This window comes from Argiope bruennichi, chromosome 3 (assembly GCF_947563725.1).
Source record: "Argiope bruennichi chromosome 3, qqArgBrue1.1, whole genome shotgun sequence".
Classification (NCBI taxonomy): Eukaryota; Metazoa; Arthropoda; class Arachnida; order Araneae; family Araneidae; genus Argiope; species Argiope bruennichi.
The window spans coordinates 114901235-114921098 of NC_079153.1; the positions used below are offsets into that span (position 1 = coordinate 114901235).

A 19864-nucleotide genomic window follows, 5' to 3' on the forward strand; every position below is an offset into this window, starting at 1 on the left:
GTGCTGTATTTAATGGTTTTATCAGGAAGATAGCTTTAGATGTAGTTTACGTGTAGCAATTCGACATAATAGGTATTATTACGAGTATGATACGCTTTTAGGAACGTAGGACTGATTATAATGCGTAAATGTTCTATTATACTATGAATATGATTAATGTCGCTCGGATAGACATAATTATTCCCTACTGTCATCAAATTTTCTATATAATTTAATTCCAGTAGTCTAAATAGCATTGTTATTATTCGCAAAAAGTCATAGATTAAATGGTCTTTATTTATGACAGCAGAAACAAAAATTTATTTACAGTTAATGACGCATAACCAAACCAGCTTTCAATACACTACAACAGCAACGCACTGGCTGATTTTAAATACATAAAAACAACAACGCACTATCTCACTTTACAGGACAGGGTTTGAGTTTAGTTTGGATGTATTAATGTCCCGTTTTAAAGCAACAATAGGGATATTTTGGAAAGTACCTCCTAATTTTGAACCATGGTAGATGACAAAGACGATACCTGAGTTGGCACTTTCCCTCCAAATCTCCACACGACACCAGATAAAGGATATTTGGCCCCAATGGATTTAACGTGATCAGACCCACATACCCGACGGTTCTTCAGGGGAATCGGGTCTCGAACCTAGACCTCGCCAATCCCGAAGACGATACCTTACCACCAATCCACCGCAGCCTTTGCTGGGCTGGAAAAAAAGACTTGTTACGTGGTAATTCGGCTGAGAATCTCGGTCAAGTGTAGTAGTTTCGTCCCGGTCAGAAACATCGACGATCATGTACCACTCTCCCTCAAAGAAAGCAATAGAAACATCTCCTAGATCGGTGACTGTTAAAAAGACTTTTACATACTTTCGGAGCATTTCTGAATTTTATGCAGAGAAATTTTTAGACGCCAAGTCTGTCGCCAAATTTGGCATAACAGAGCTCATAAAGGAGCCAAAGTATTTTCAATTTAGAGAATTCGTAAGAGTATTTGTACCAAATAGCGTCTATACTATTATTTTCTGGCGTAAATGAGCTCTAAACACCTACGCTTTAATTATAATCACACTGTAGTTTTGGGGAAAAATTAACACATCTTATTGCAAAAAGACATCACAGCCTGTTTAGTATCACAACATTTATCAGAAAATGTTGTTCGTTGAAAACATTACAATATTTAAACTTCATGATCTAACATTAAATGTAAAAATGAAAAATGATTATTACAAGACATTTTTAAATGTGTGTATTTCGGTCAGAGACTTTATTATACCTGCGATTGAAATATTAAGTGTAAATGATGTCCAGAGTATAATATGTTTTCACTTCCCCGGGGGTATAGGGCAAGACGGAAGTAAGAGGATCATTAAAAGCCAGGATGTCCTTTTGTAGGCCAAATAAGTATTCAGGCTTCAAATCCAATTTTATCCATGCCAAGTGAATATAACCAAATATGACTGTCAGGCAAAATACTATATCCAATTCGTAGTTTAAATTTGTTAAATTAATGCACTTTATTATACCTGCGATTGAAATATTAAGTGTAAATGATGCCCAGAGTATAATATGTTTTCACTTCCCCGGGGGTATAGGGCAAGACGGAAGTAAGAGGATCATTAATCGTAGTTGTTGACGACAGAAAGTAAAATAAACGATATAATACAGGATATATCGAAATGAATTAAATGTTTTTTAACTTCATTGTATAACAGATAATTATTGTATTTGTTAGAAAATATTACAAACTTCAAAACATCAATTCATTTTGAATGGAAGCATCTCAAATTATCAAATTACATTCTTTTTGTTATACAGCGTACATCAACTCTGTAGTTCAATTCTTGCCAAACTTATTGCCGCATATCTCTGTTCGATGCTGTCAATAGCAGCTGCGATACGGATTTTCAAATCCTTGATGGATATAGAGGTGCGCACATACTATCTTATACAATCCCCAACCCAACCAAAAAATAAAAAGGAAATCATTTGGCGTGCAATTTTGATATGCTTGGCGGTCAATATGACATCTATTTATTAGTTATATATATAACCAGTTCGTTGATGTGGGTACATGTTACTGAATGAGTGATTCCACGTCCAACGACATAACTGATTTGTAAGTTCGTTTCACTTGTACTACTGTACAAATCGATGAAAACATTTCTGTCATATGTGCTTATAATTCATAGATGTGGATACATGCTATTGATGTACTATTTACATGACTAACGACCGCCACTTATTTGTAAGCCAGTGCTATATATCTTGATCAGCATCGACCGAAGCATATAATAAAAAGTTAGTCAAAAACTGTATTAACGATTTTATGCATACCATGAAACAAAAGGAGCTCAGTTTGTGCATTGTGCTCCCTGCTTTTAATTTTTTTTATTTCGGAAGTTATATAAATTCTGAATGACACGGAGCACAAGTAAAAAACACAGTTAAGATCTGCACAAAGAACAGCACTTACAATACAGTAAAGCAGACTGCAAATCGGTAAGTCAACCATCTAATTCTCCGATCCGCCACGAAGGCACACGGATTTCAACCATAAAGCTGAATGACCGGACCGCCGCAACAGCAACATTGGCGGGAACTGTGGTTGAGTCCTAAGGACCGCCACCGGCCACGGTATAACCCTCCCCGAAGGAAGAACGTTCCGTCATCGATGGGAGGAGCCAGATCCCCCACCTATTAGTGTACCCTCCAGGCCTCCAGGGTGGCGAGATCCAACCACCATGCCGGAAACATCTCATCCTCATTAGAGGTGCCCCCGGGGGGGTTGTACTGCAAATCGGTAAATAAAGAACAGTTATATCGCTCAGCGAAATAATTGCAGATTTTGTTTTGACATCAACATTCCAAAGAAATAAACCGCTTCTCGTGCAATACTTCGTCTTTAATCTTTCAACAATGCTTGATGTCATACAGAATTTTCCAAAGAAAATGATACCTAATAAAGATAATGAATCTGGTATTTTCCAAATCCTCCATTTCTATCTCCAAAATAAGGTAACCTGGCATCCAATAAGTGTTGGTAAAATTCTTTTTTCAGCGTTAAGATAAGAATTGTAGGAAAGCAATAATGCAAATTCATTTAATATATATATTTAAATAAATCCCTAATTTAAAAACATCCTATATTCTTCGTCACTGAGTCTCCTAATAACTCTTGGTTAAAGCAAAATATTAATAAATATTAGTGCAATTATTAATTTTGCCTTTCAACAACTGACAATCAAATTATTCATATCTTAAATTCATTCCTCACTCTTTTGTCACTGATTTCAGTGAATAACAGATCTTCTGTAACAACTGGTTCCACAGTTTTCGGCCACTATTGAATCACAAATTTTACTTTCCGGTTTTTGCTTTAACTAAATGTGTTTTCATTTATGTTTTAAAATATTTGAAATCGAAATAAAACAGCAAAAGGAGAATTCTTATTGATTTTCAGATTTTAAAAATAAGCAGATGATTACAAAAATATGCAGATGATTTTAAAAATAAGCAGATGATTACAAAAATATGCAGATAATTTTAAAAATAAGCAGATGATTACAAAAATATGCAGATGATTTAGACTGAAATAATTAAATTCTGTTTAATTATTTCAGTAATTCTTTTTATTTAATTTTTTTTTATTTCTATAGAATTATAATTTCATTATCATAAAACTTGGGGGAAATATATCGATTTAACAAGAATCGGCTATGAACTTCAAACTAAATCTGCATTCTACCGCAGATGAAATTAATCGTAGAAATTTTTTCCAAATAAAATGCGAACATTTAATTTAAAAAAATTTAATATGAATGTTATGTTATCTGTTAAATCTGAATCTTTGTTATAAAAATAATGATCTATAATTCTGTTTTCTTGAAATCACGTAATGTTATAAGAAAAAAACTTAATAATATTACCAACCACGAATGTTTGTAGCGATTTCTAAAATCTTACACATTGACACTGGATAAACATAGAACCGGTATTTAATAAAACATTTACATTTAGACTTTGATTTATAGAAGTTATAAAGTTGTGGTAAATGGATAAACTGTGTATTATTTTCATAAATAAGAATATATGCTTATGCAAGTAAATTAGATGAATTAAAAATAATCTTAATGATTTATTCAAAATTTTCAGAAACTTTTTTTTAGAGAATGGTGTCATTTAATTTTTTTAATTAATACAATCATACAATTTTTAATGCTTAAAGAACAGAAACTATTAATTTCAAACATTTTTCGTGGAAGATATAAGGAAATGACATTTTCTCTCAAATAGAAAAAAAGATATTTGAAGATAAGAAATTCTAAATTTAATTACATTGAAAAGTAATATCAGAGTAGATCTAAGAATGAAATGTAATAATGAAAACAGCTGCAGAGTGAATCTCATAAGCCACATGGAAAAGTTAATTATAAATAAGGTAATTTAGTTGGTGGAATAACGTAGAAAGGAATTAATCTAAAAATAGTATTTCGTGTTGGAGATCTAATGTAATTTACTCGTTATTTCTTATCTTGGGTTGGCATTTTCTCTAAGCTACAACACCTCCCTTTATTTATAATGTGCAACATTGCACATTGAATAGCACTGAAGTATAATGAAGGGATAAAGTTTTATTTTAATACGTTAATGTTTGTCGCTTTTTATTCTATCTCTAAATTTCATTATATGATATTTGTACTGTGAAGATCTTCCAATAGTTCAGACCGTTCGAGCTAGAGTTGTCAAATTATCTTTTAATTATTCCACGGAGAGTAAATAACCTCAGTAGAAAAGTAATGTTTTCAAAATTTTAATGGATATTTAATTAATTAAAGATTAATCTAAATGCTAAGGTCTTTTTTTAAATTAATTTTTTAACTTAACTTTGGAGCATACTTTTGCACAAAAATAATTTTTGCATCACTTTAAAATTAAAAAAAGCAGCTTTTAATAAAAATAGTTATTTAAAAAATTATAATAAATTATAATAAATTTGAAAATTAATTTTAAATTTAATTTTGAAACAGTATTCCCTTTACATTATCGCGGGCAGAAAAACAGAAATGTTGTAAATAATCTATATAAAAATTTTAATAGTGACTCTCCTACTCTAAACAAAAATAAATACTAGTTTTTTTTCAAATTATTACAAATAAATGCTTTTCACATTTAAAACGCTCGAAAAGAATGTTATTTAATAATATTTTTAGGCTGGCATTCTTTCTGAAATTTGAGTAATGAGACATTCACACAAAGAATACAATTAAAAGGACTGAAGACAAGTTAGGGGGATATCTTTATTTGAAGATATTTCGAAATACTTCCAATTTCTTTGTCATTTTTTGAACATAAAGATGGTAAATGGTCTTTTTGTGGTATGCCATCGACAAAAGTATTTGCAATTGGCAAAATGGACTTATTTTTCAGTTAGAGCTTGAGATAGAGATTTAATATTATACAAGCAAATATATATTCGGGTTTCCAAATTAAAATTCCAGAACCAGATTTGAATAAAATAATAAACCAGATTAATAAATAAACCAAAACGGGAATAAAATAACAATAAAGCCAAAAACATATGAACTCCTATTCTTAGTACTCTTGCGTTCCCAATTTTCCTTTATCAATGATTATTGGGAGGGGGGGGGATTGCATCTTTAGCAACATTATGACTACCACGGAGCTTTGATTTTCTCATAGCTTCTTGATTTATTCTTCCTTACAGTGTCCTCAATAAAGATACCTTAATTTTAACAAACCGATATTAATTTTTCACAAAAATCATTGAATATTTCTTCATTTTTTGGCAGGCTACTGTCGTCCTGGCGAATGTCCCAGGCCCCGAGGAATTTCTCACCCTGGGCTCGAAGAAACTGAAGAAGATGATCTTCTGGATGTCTCCCCGGCCAGAGATTCCGGTTGTCTTCTCCGTTATATCGTATGCGGGGTCCATTCAACTATCGGTGTCCGCAGACAAGATGGTGGTCACACAACCGCAGCTTCTCATCAAGGAATTTGTCATGGAGGTTAGTTTTTATTTTTCCCATTTTTTTATTTATTAGTATAATAATCGTTGGAAAATTCGACGTTTAGACCTCTCTTAACGAATCTCCACGTTTAGACCTCTTTGAGTTCGGAAAACACATTTTTGAAAAATGCCCGCGCATTTGTCTATCTATGACGAAGATAACTCAAAAATGCTTTGATCTAGATGGATGAACTTTGGTATATGGTCTTTAAATCAAATTTGAAAATTTCTGTCAAATTTTGAGAAAAATCCGCTCAGAGGAAATCTGTCTGTCTGGCTGTTCGAATAAAATTTAGCACGATAATTACAAAACGGAAAGGGCTAAATTGATAAAATTCGATACATCGATAGTCGATAAATACATCGATAATAATTAACGTCGATAGTCTAGATGCCTATCAAATTTTAAGACAAATCTGACTGACCGTACGGTGGTCTGTACTTTTAGAAACATATAAACGCGATTACTCAAAGTCGCAATGATTTAAGTATATGAAATTTGAAATGTGATTTTATGATTACAAGTGTAGTTTTATCTGAAAATCTTTATTAGAATCGAGTTGAAGAAAAACGCATTTAAAACACAAATTCAATTTTCGGATACTATTAATCGCATGCCAGAGATTAATTTCCAAGGATAACACAATAAATTGAATAAAAATTTCAATTTCACGACATATGTTAAGATTTCGTATCTATTGGACTCCAATGCCATGCAAAGTATTCTCTGGGATAACAACTTCATTAGAAAGCATGCGAGAAAGTTTCTGGGAGACTAATCTCTTTGGTTTTTATTTTTCTATTGTAGAACTACTAACTCATAATTCTGTTTAAGTTCTAATCAACAACTATTTTCTATGAATATGTATCAAAAACTCATTTTATTTGAAGAAATCCTTATCTATCTTTCCTAAGTTTAATTGATAAATTTAATTAAATAATTTAGTTCTAATTTTTCTTAAAGAGGGAAAATGTCAAGTTGACTCACATGAAATTTAATCATCACTTGGTATTAATTATATACTAAACAATTATTGATATAATTGCATACTAAACGCCTACAAAATAGATTAGTATATGCAGGAGAAATATAAAAGAAGGAAATATCACAATTCCGAATACTCGTGTCCAATAAGAAAATTAGTAATGAAGAAATGTCTATAAAGCAGGAAACACTTTTTGACAGACAGACAAAATCGGATAGAATATTATAAGATTACATAGCATATGATTTAGTACTTTATCCATTGTCACTTTTGATTGAAGTGGCATGAGAAACGTTCTCTGTTTCCTTTACAAATCATTCACCAAAATAATTAACGAAACCCATCATAAGATGCAAACTATGTTGATTCTCCTACGTTTGCAATTTGGAAGCATTCGGTGATACTTTTTCCGCAGTTTCTATACAATTACATTGTATGCATAAAAATCGTAACAACTAAACCACTATTGTCAAATTTTGATGGATACTCATAAAAACTACCTTTAAATCACAAATAAACTGATATATACTGAGCAAAGAGACATTCTGCACTGTCCTGGTATTTAATAAGTTGATGATAGTGATTCTGATTCATCGACCATTCTTTTAGAAATTAGTTTATCTCTTAAAACCTACATAAAATATGTTTTCTTATAGACATTATAATACTGAAGTTCTCAATTAAATAGGACATAATCTTAGCCGGAGCGTCCTATTTTGATTTTCATACCGCGCTTATGTTATTAATACACCAATATACACATATACATTTAAAAAAAAACATTTTTGTGTATTATTTACTTAGACTACATTTCTGACTGTATGCACAATGCTATTTTTTTTTCCAAATTTTAAAGGCACTTCAAATTCAAAAGAATTAGTCATATTTCTGCACCAAAATATAGAAAACTAGCATTCATTTTCAGCACAATTTTGTGCTCTATAATTTTCATGCAAACTATTTTTAGAATTGAAATTATCCTGTGTGTTTTATTAAAATGGTTATATCTCAAAATATGAACATTAATTGGTTCCTAAATGTATTGTCTCATCCGATTAGCTAGTTATTTTGCTTCCCAATGAAAACCATTTGACTGTACTCTTTTAACTCAGAATATCTCAAATATTTATAAATTTCTTTTTTTTTTTTTAGTTTTGTACAATTTTTGATTCTTTAAAAACAAGATTTCAATGTTTATTAGATTCTCCTTAAAATAATTATAAGAAAATTCTTGCTGAAGATACAATCTAAAACTTACCCTTGAAGAAAATTATTTATTTATAATCATACAGATTAATATAATTATACCATTTTTTCTGAGCCAGTCATTAATATTTTTTACAATCTTATCAGAACTAAAATAGTATACTTATTCCCATTGCCCTTATAAAGTTTAATAAAAAAATTCAATCACTTCCAGTAACAACTAACTCAATTAAGTTTTTCACCGAACATAATGTCAGATGGCCTAGTAATAACACTCGTTTCCATGCCAATAAATGGACATTATTATCTAATTTATTTTTGAAATCACTTTCAGCAATTTTTAACAGATAAAAATTCCACCTTTCTGCATTTCTTTGTTATGTTGCGATTCAAATACCATTTGCCAAATTTGATCTTAAAATTATTTCTATTTCTCATTTGCATTAGTGAACTTGTTGTTGACGATATAGTTACTGAAGAGACAATTCAATTAAAGTAAAATTGTCATATAACTGAAAAAAATTCAATTTCGTTTATTGGTCCCGATCGTGAATGTAACATTATTTGGTTTTATTTATTCAAAAAAATGTTAAAATCTAACTGTCTAATCTAGAAAAAGAAAAACATTTTATTTAATAAAAAGAACTATATCAAATTTTTATTTAAAAAATAAAATGACTTTTCTGTAGAAATTCTTATTTAAACAGCTTTAGGAATTTTAGTCATATTAAGTGATTGTGAATTATATTATCATTTATGTTGATGGATTTGCTATTTAAAATAATTATTTCATTCCAAAACACTTTTGTTTAAGAAAACCTGGAATCTCTTACAAAATTTTAAGAGGTGAATTAATATAAGACAATTTAAAAGCTTTATAAAAAAAAGGTAAATGCGTCGAATATTCGCAACATAAATTTTTATTTATATGAAGTCGAATAAAAAATAAGAATTTTAGTGTCTTTTATTGCCATCTGATGAATACTAAACTCTAAATAAAATTTATTGATTTAAAATAAATTTTGGATGAATAATAAAGTATGAAATATAGATTTGTTCTAAATTTTCTGTAAATTTAATCATAAATTATTTTTATTTTAGCCATGCAGCATTTAATTTAACACGGCAAATATATTACTATAACGAAACGAGCTTAAGAAAGCTTTTTTCAATATATAAATAATCTTTTTATAACATTTCACTTATAGGTACAAAGGATCGACAAGTCACAAATAACCCACCTTAAAAATCTCATATAATTTCTAAATATTTCCTTATGTTAATGGAGTACAGGAGAAATGGAGCTTAAAATAAGTTGTAAATAAGTTGCTTAAAATAAGTGGTACTTAGAATAAGTTATACAAAAGCGAAACGAGCTTAACAAAGCTTTTTTCAATATATAAATCATCCTTTTGTAACAAGTTGCAAATAGGTACAAAATAGCGACGTCACAAGTAATCCACCTTAAAAATCTCATGAGATTTTTAAATATTTACTCATGTTAATGGTACACTTGAGAAATAAGTGGTACTTAGAATAAGTTATAGATCAAAAACTGGGTGTTATATCAATATGCACACTTAATTAACATGGTACACTTGAGAAATAAGTGGTACTTAGATTAAGTTATAGATCAAAAACTGAGTGTTATATCAATATGCACCAATTAAAATTACCTTTGCTCTGAGACTAGTCAACAATCCTAGATTTTCCTCAACTTATAACTTCTGACCTTTAAAGTTTCTCAAACTTCTTAATTTCAGGTAATCCCTTTTTCTTTTTTATGGCTTTTCATGAAAGAACCTGATTCTTGCAGCTGCCGTTTCAATTAAATCTTAATTGAACCTAATGTCAGTTGACTCAACTCGAAACTTTAATTTCCACGTCAATCTATGGGTATTATCTCCTAATTTATTTTCCAGGTCTGTTTCAGAATGTTTCAGCAAAGAGTAATCCCACCTTTCTTCGCTTCTCTGTTCGTTTTATGTTGTGATTCAATTACCATTACTGTTAACTTGTTAGTCTCAAGATCTCTCTCCTGATTTCAAGAAACTTTCGAGCTTTTATAAACATAAATAATGTTGATTAAATACAGACCATTTCAGTTAAGCTAATTTCTAATTAAATTGAAAAGATATATTTGCTTTCACTAAAGGTATTATTTGTTTTGATTTATTGCTAGAATTATTAGGAGAAATTGTACACTCTCGAAATTTGTAGAACAATTTATTTAATTGAAGAACTAATTTCGAACTGACTCAAGGGCCGCGGCGGCCTGGCGGTAAGCTCTCGGCTTCGGAACCGGAGGGTTTCAGGTTCGTGACCCGATTCCACCGAAGAACCGCCGTGTAAGGGGCTCTGTTGCACGTTAAATCCGTCATGATCAAACGTCCTCCCGCTGGTGTGGTGTGGAGAGGGGAGTGCCAGCATAGGTGTCGTCCTCGTCATCTGACTGCGGTTCAAAATTACGAGGTCCGTCCCAAACTATCCCTAGTGTTGCTTCAACGGGACGTTAATATAACCAAACCAAATTCGAACTGAATCACTTAAAGCAAAATCATATAGTTAGAATTATTAGTTCAAAATTGATAAATTCTGGGAATTTGAAGGAAAGTTGAATTTATTTTTAAATAAATCATTATCATTTCTGGTGCTAGTTAAATTTAAAGTCTAAAGACCTTCGTTATTCATTCAGTAACATTTCTTGACAAAATCAATAGCTTTCTGCAATGAATAATGAAATCTAATCCTAAGTTAATGTTAAATGAAAATATATTCGTTCCTCTATAAATCTATAGTTATTATTTTCTAAAGCAATGTCAGAATACCCAACCGAGAATAATTCCATCTTCCTTGATTATGCTGTGAGCAAATCACCGTAACTTTAGTTGGACCAAGAATATATAATTTTAATTATGTTAATTAGATACAGAATATTCATCCTGAAGGTAATTCTAATAAAACTGAGAAGCTTAGCTGCTTTATTTCTTACTTCAAAAACATGTTTTTAGTGTATTGTTTCATTTACTTGGTAACATTATAATGAAAACATGCACGGTCTTGAATTGATATTGGCTCAAAGCACTATCTATTTCGGGTCTATCCTGCTATATTTTTGATAATTTTCAACCCCTTCCAATAAATTTCAGAAACTTTAATAAATTATTTTAAAATTCTTTCTGCCTTTTAAAAGGTCGATTATTATAATACCATGTTATTTTTGTGCTATTAGAATATGGCATTTCTTTTTCAATAATCAATTTTAGAGATTCCGTATGTTGTTTTCCTTTTTAAACACTAATCAATGAATTATAAACCAAATTTTATTACATTGAATCCTCCTTAACCCAAATTACAATACGTATACTCTTAACCATAAATTCAACAAACCGTTATAAGTACATTTAATCAATAAAACACCAACTTTAGGTTCAAAAAAAAGAAGGAAAAAAGTTCATCAACTTCTAAATTTGATAAGAGAGAAGATTGTTATTGAAAATTTCTTACCAACAAGAAAATAATCTATTATTTTTCTTTCTAATTTGTCCTTATCATTCTCTTCAGAGATCACATACATATTCTGCTCCGTTGTCCTACTGTCCGAATATAAGTTAACACGGTAATTACAAAAAAAAGGGAGCTAGACAAAATTCGGTACGCAGATTTAACATCTATAGCATCTATCACATTTTGAGTCAACTATGTGTTGACGGTCTGTCGGTCTGTACTTTCAAAAATAAAAAACTCTAAAATTCAAAAACGCAATAGCTTAAGAAAATCAAATTTGATATAGGCCCTGGATAGCCTGGTTGGTAGAGTGTTGGATTCGCGTTCCTTAGGTTGCGAGTTCGAAACCCGCCGGCCGAAGATTCCCCGCGCGCTTGGTGGCTGACGCGCGTATAAATCTGTCGTGCTCACAGAGTCCTCCATGTCGAGAGTAATACCACTGGGGGTGCTGGATCAGGGGTGATCGGTCTCTGATTCAGGTCTTAATTACGATCTGTGAATGAAATGCGAGAATGAATTCCGCCCCGTAAAAAGGGTTGTGACGTGTGTGTAATTAAGTCATACTCTTGGGCCAGGTTGACCCTAGATAAAAACAAGAGGCGCTCACCGTTAGACTTAAATCGGCTGTCTTCGAACAGCGGGCTTGTCCGTGGCAAGTGCCATAAGTAACAACAAATTTGGTATGAAATTTTGTGACTACAAGTGCAGTTTTGTGTGAAATTTTTGTTTCAATAGATTGGGATAAATGTATCTAAAACACAAATTCGATTTTCAGGTATTGTTAACAACACGTCAGGGATTAATCGCCAAATGACTCGCCAACGATCACACGATAGATTCAGTAAAAATGCTAAATGCGTGCTAAAATTTAATATTTAGTAACTATTGTACGTTAGTGCCATGTTCTCTGACATGACAAGTTAAATAGAGAGAATGCCAGAAAGATTTTGGAGTGACCATTTCTGTTGGTTTTTGCTTATTTGCCTCTACGTTCTTAGTCTGCGTTAACGTTAATTCCATGATCAGCATAAGTCTTTATGTCTCTTTTTAAAATTGTTTGGAGATGGAATCTCTTATATTTAGTCTACAGCCAAATGATAAGGGCGGCATGCGAATCAATAATCTATATATTGATCAAGTTTATGAGTCACATCAGTACGAGATTCTTTCATTTACTGCGAGAGACATTCTATTTTTTAAGAGCCACTCACATGAACAGAGTAGTTCTTCAATGGAGTTGGGCTCCATACTCGTAAATTCTCTAATCTCGAACTGAAACACCACCTGCTCAGCACAATCACAATTGTTCAGAAACATTTATTAGAACATTGAAATATTCTATTATTTTAGCGAATGAAAAATGTACGCTCTTATTACTGTAAATAAGCAAAATATGAATTTCAAACGTTAAAACATTGAAAAGCTATATTTTAAAGCTGGATGAAGTATCAAATTATTGAAATGCCTTTTATATTAAAAATACCACATAACCTATTTTCTTAATATTAACTGATTGATGGTTTCAGTGGTGTTAAGTATCGATATTACAACTTTCTGAACTTTAAAAAAATAGTAAATGCGTGTTATTTTAATACGCTTAAACTTTTCTCTTTTCTTCCAAATGGTTTCGTGCAATAAAAAATACTTTTTAAATTAATTCACTCGATCCTTTTAAAGAATATACCTTTCAAAAATTCACGGAAATCTCTCTCTCTCTTTTTTTTTTTTTTTGAGATGTTAATGCAAGTTTAAACAAATGTCACTTTTTTAAAATTGCTATTTTTAGAATACGGTCGTGCTTAAGCGTATACATGACAACGGCATATGACTGCGAATGATTTTCTCTCAAATTTCATCCAGAACCACTTCTTATTTTCTAAAATGTTCTTAAAAACGATCGTTCCTTTTCTGCTCCTTTAGAGTGAGTGTCTTCGGTTGATGCATGGATATTTCATTTCAACGATCTTTTTTTTCCTTTTCGATTTCCTTTCATATGCATTTTCTCGAGAGATCCATATTAGTTCCCTCTCCTTAAAATACGATCTCTTTCACGCGCGCTCTCTATCTCTTTCTTTCTTTTTCCTTTTATCAGAGGTGACATTTAATATATATCCGAGATTAACTGAAGCTCTCTTTGACGTCATTCACAACAAACTCTAACAGTCATTTCCCAAGAGTTTTATTTTACCTTACTGCCAATATGTAGTTATATTGACGGATAAAATTTCACCTTTAAAATGATTTCAATCTTTCAACCTTTTTTTTCAATGGAATAAGGAGTATGACATTAAAATATATAACTGCGCATGACATTTAACATTAAATTTCACTTAGCCCATCCCTGCGCTATGACGTCACAAGTCATCCGAAATTTAAGATGGCTTCAATAAGCGTTCTAAATTGAGCTTCGATTATAATCTGTTAATAATAAAGCTGAATGTCTATGAATAAATCTGCTGGCTCTCTCTCTCTCTCAGTCCTTCTCCCTCTCTCTCTCTCAGTCCTTCTCCCTCTCTCTCTCTCAGTCCTTCTCCCTCTCTCTCTCTCAGTCCTTCTCCCTCTCTCTCTCTCAGTCCTTCTCCCTCTCTCTCAGTCCTTCTCCCTCTCTCTCAGTCCTTCTCCCTCTCTCTCTCTCAGTCCTTCTCCCTCTCTCTCTCTCTCTCTCTCAGTCCTTCTCTCTCTCTCTCTCTCTCAGTCCTTCTCTCTCTCTCTCTCTCTCTCTCTCAGTCCTTCTCCCCTATATATATATATATATATATATATATATATATATATATATATATATATATATATATATATATATATATATATATATATATATATATATATATATATCAGTCCTTCTCCCTCTATATATATATATCTCTCTCTGTGTGTGTGTGTGTGTATTAGTTACCAAACGTGATATTTTTATACTTCAGAAGATGACAATATAAATCTTGAAATAATAATTTGTATTTTTAAAAAGAATTTTAATTAATTAAAAATTAAATGAATTGTTAGTGTTTCTTCAGCGCTCACTTCTGAAAGTCTTACGGCATAAAAATTAAACTTTACATCATCTTAAAATTAAAAAAAAATATTTTCAACGATAACAACTTTTTTTGCTATAATATCTTTTTTAAATTTTTAATTAATTTTCAAAAAAAATATTTGAAGACTATTTTAAACTATATAATATAGTGTTAAAAATTTCTTTCTTTGGTGTTAAATATATTTAATGATGGATTTTTTTTTATCATCGTTGATGATATGGATATAAAAATTCTACATATTTTTCCCTGTTGGCGGTGGTTTCAGTACAAAGCATGTTTTTTTAATAATTTTTTAACATCTTTGTGCCTGAAATTAAGGTTAAACTTTAAAACTAAATAACTGGGAAAAACTTTTAAATTGCGCCCATTTTTAAACCTTGCTGATTCAACTTAAGATACAATCGGAACTTTAAAGATGCAGATATAGAGAATTGGGAAAATCAATACTCGTAGCACAATGAATCGAAAAGCGGAAAGCCTCTAAGCACGAGTCACATGTCTATCACATAATTCATTTTAAGTTTAAAAATATTTTGTTGGAGAAGCCATAAAGATGAAGTTACAAAAATATTTACTTGGAATTTTTAGCCACTATTCATCTCACCGTATCAACTGATCACCAAAGGCCTCTAGTAATTCATAAAGCGAAAATAATTCACAATGAAACAAGTGTATGACTTGGTTTTATTTCGTGATAAAATTCTTATTAAGTATTAGAGTATTTGGATTGAGATTTAAGTTTTTTTTTTTTTTTTTTTTTTTTTTTTTTTTCATTTTCTACTATTAGTTCACACTCTCTCTATATACATCTTGTTCAAATTTTCAATCTTTAATAAAAAACTTTTTATTCGTCCACTCAAGTTCGAATACATTTTTTTAAACTTGTAGTGGATGGCACTTGATGTTAATACAATTTTTTTTCAAACATTAATTAATTAATTAAATTTGTCCAGAAATTTCTATTCGGTCGCCAAAGTCGCTAAATCCGTCGCCATGTCGCCAAATGGTCGCCAAGCTCTATTTTGCCACTTAATATTGTAATTCTGTCATATGTATATACATATTTATATTAATTGTAATTATTTAATAAAAAGTAACTAAAATAAAAAATAAATTATTGACCTAAGTAGGAATTGATTTAAAATTTTTTATATATATTTTATATATATTTTTGAAATAAAAGACTATTGTGTGGTATGTAAACTTGTCAAATATTACAATAAAAATGGAGCTACTGCTATTGGTTACTTTTTCTCATAAATTCGCTTGTGAAAAATTCACATATATAATGAGATCTGTTTGCAGGAAATGTTGATATTAATTTAACTTTAGAAATAAAGTCTTAAAATATTTAAAATTCCAATACTTTATAATTTTATATGTTTTAAATTTACTTAAATATTAAGTAAATTAAAAGTAATAACGTAGAAACTGCTTTCTTATATAGTCTTTAATTAACGGATTAGGGTAGAAAAACGTATACATAAAATGCGAATTCTAATATTGAGATAGGCGTTATCATTCTAAAAATATTTTTAAAAAATTGCGATTTAAGTGTGTATTTGTTTTCTAAGAATTAACACAATAAATATATCCATTTGGATATCAATTTTCTTGAATGAATATATAAATTTTTGATGATGTTGATGATAGCGGTTTCTCCGAAATGTTTTCGCATACTTCCTAATAATTCCTACGCGATAATGAAAAATGTAAACCATCGGAAGAGCCATGAGCATTACGACTACTTAATCTTTTTCGTTTTCAGAGTCTCAAACATTTGTGATTTGTAGTATACATAAAAGAGCCAAATAAGATTCCTGGATGCTTTTTTTCGACAGATTGGAAAAAATTCCGATACATAACTGCAGTTTTTGTAGTAAGATAACATACCAAATTTCATGAATTACGTTGAGTTTTTGGTTGGTTAATTCAGGTTTAATGGCGCAAGAGCCAAAGGTAGGCTATACTGCGCCAATCATATGGTTTGAGTTGAGTTTTTGAGTTATTGTTTAACAAACATATGAAAGCACTTACCGACTGTTAATAAAATCATGAACAGATATGGTTCCAAATTTGTAACCTATCTACACTTTAAATCCCAAAACTAATTATCAAATTTTATTGCTGTTGTTTTTTATGGCACTTGGCATGGACAAGCCCGCTGTTACGAAGACAGCGACTTAAGCCAGTGGGGCGCGTCTCTTGTTTTTTTAAGTAGCGCCAACTAAGGCCAACAGCAGGACTTGGCTACACACGCATCTCTCATTCGCTTGCACAACCCCTTTTTACCGCAGGGCACATTCACACATCTCACAGATAAAACAACGTAATAACAACTCTGCCCAAACCCAGACTCGAACCCAGGACGCCCAGATCACGGGGAAGACGCGCTACCCCTATGCCAGAACGCCGGCGCAAGTTTTATTTATCTAGATCTTTACGTTTTCTATTAATCACGTTCTCTTGCTCTCAGATAGACTAACACGCCAGCGAATAGATTTCAGTCAAAACTTGATAAGTATGTACAAATTTTTAAATATCATATATCAATTTCTTTCATCTAACTCAAAATGTATTTGAATTACTTGTTCACAGAAAGACAGATATGGCTTTGAAAAAAGTGTTTTATGGACTCACAGAAGTCTGAAACGTGGAAATTCGTCAAAATGTCATTGGCGGTTACATTACTTTCTCTTAATATACTTCGTATACGAGAAATTAAAAATACTTCAACTACAAACCCTGTATTGTTAAATTAATCAGTTTCTATAGAATAATTTTTATAGGCTTAAAAACATCTGTAAATTCGCGATCAATATACGTGATGCAAAAATCGTTTTAAATTCTCAACCAACTATATTAGAGATTCCACAAATACTAAATTTAATATGTAATTACTTTTTGGGTAGTAAATACTTACTAATATAAGGCTTTTTAATATTGTTATTATTTGGCAGCATGAAGTTACTTCTTGGGTTATTATTCACTAATGTGTATGTAGTTATTTTATGGGTTATTATTGGTTAATTAGCATGTAGTTACTTCGTGAAATATTATTCGTTAATTAAAATGTAGTTACTTATTGGGTAGTAAATGCTAACTAATACAGGGCTTTTTAAAATTGATATAAGTTTTGCAATTAAAAATGAATACAAACTTTTTTAATAAATTCGGAGTATATTGTTGCACAAAAAGTCTTTTTATGATTAAAATTTAAAAAGAAACTTTTTTGTCTTTTGTTTTTCTAGCATTTTTTTAAATTTTAGTTAATTTTTGAAAATATTTTTAAGCATATTTGATAATAATATCTTTCGTTGTTTTAACAACTGGTTTTACACGCACGCTCTCTGTTAATGATATTAAAAACACAGTTTTTGTTCAGGAATTATCTTTGCTGTAATTTAAAATAACTTTTTAATAATAATATACACTGATAAATTAAACTTCACACATTATCATATTAGAATGTTTCAGATGATTTTTTTAATATATGATATCTTAAAATTTAATCTCTGCATGAGATAATTTCCAAAAAAAAATTATAAAATCAAAAAACAATTGTTACATATCCTTGTGAGAAAATACAAATTTGGATCCTACTTTATATTACAAATTATAAGTGATTTACGCGTACAGAATTATTAAAAAAAAAATAGCTCACTAGAGAACACTCCTAAATTTTCTTATCTTCATAGACTTCTGAAAACACGAAGTGAAATCATTTATCACACAGAAAGAACCCATCCCATTGAATATCAAATTTCACGAAGAATCTCCTTTAAACGCCACGGCTGCCGTTGTCTATCAAAAACTACGGAACAAATATTATGTAGAGAAAAAATTTCAGTATGAAACAACCCAAGTCATTATCTGAAGCTATGATACAAAATCCTAATCAAGCGTATAACATAATTAATTATGAAACTAAAACTTTAAATCAAAATTAATTGGTAATTTGAGTAAGTTGTATGAAAGTTTCTCTTTTGAGCCTCATTATTGTATTGTTTTTCACGTTTTGAATCTAGTTTATATTTTACTTGTTAATTAGTACTGCTTCATTAGCGTTGATAGTAATTTACGAAATTCTCTTGAAGGCTTAGTTTTTTTTTCTTTTATGAAGCATAGATTTTTCCACTCTCTTCAAAATTTTTAAGTAATTAAAATTGTAATACTTAAGAAACTGTATATTAAACCATATAATATCATGTAATAAAATATGTAATAAAGATAATTTTCTAAAGTATTTGATATCTAAACTCACATTTTTATGAAAGACTTTCGGTAATTTTATTTATATTTTATTTAATGCTTTCGAATATTAAATTTCATTTAAATATTGAAATGCCTATAATTAATGAAAAATAAGCTATCATCAAAGGCCCAAAATTGTACAGAAGTTTCGTTTAATGTATTGGTAACTTTAGCATATTATAGTTGTTGTCTTGAAACATATTATTTTCTTTTTAAAAGGTACAAAATAATAAAAAAAAATATTTTTAAACCAGTGCAATTTTTTTCCTTCAAAATAATGAAAAAATATATGTTCAGAATTTTCGATGTTAAGGTAATGTTTTCCAATACATACTTGCACAGACTTAATTTTAATATTTGCGTTTTAATGGTGATGTATTTCTCAGAAAAAAGTATTATATTTTGTTTCGATATTATTACATTTTTTTTATTCAAACTTGAAGACGATAAAATTCTTGAGTTGCGCCAAGAAGAGTTAGTTATTTTTTAGTGACTGTCGGATTATTTATTTGTTTAACCTTTACCCACTTCACCTATCCAAAAGAAGAGCCAGATTATCAGATAGGCAAAGTAGGCATTGAGTCCAGTAAATATTTTTGTGTGAAAGGAGGAAGGGATCGAACTTATTGAAATTAAAATCAAACATAGTTTAAATTTCAGATGATTGTTCTTAGGATTCTTTATTTATGTAATTAAATCCGTTCACAGACTAGTGTTGTTATCTAAGCAACTAATTGATTCGCAAATCCACAGCTATAACAAATTTTTAAATAGAATTTTCAAAATTCTTTAAAAAATTTATAATTTTTTAATGATTTCATTTCAGATTACTTTTAAGTTTAAAT

General features: G+C 30.2%; 1 protein-coding gene across 2 annotated transcripts in view; it reads left to right on the forward strand.

Moving 5' to 3' along the window:
* LOC129963409 (uncharacterized) overlaps window positions 1-19864 on the forward strand; it is a 156989-nt gene that overhangs the window by 115566 nt on the left and 21559 nt on the right. For both annotated transcript variants that reach the window (XM_056077761.1, XM_056077763.1), the window contains exon 4: window positions 5814-6029. In XM_056077761.1, the coding sequence (XP_055933736.1) occupies window positions 5814-6029 (216 nt within the window). The remainder of the gene's footprint in view (window positions 1-5813; window positions 6030-19864) is intronic.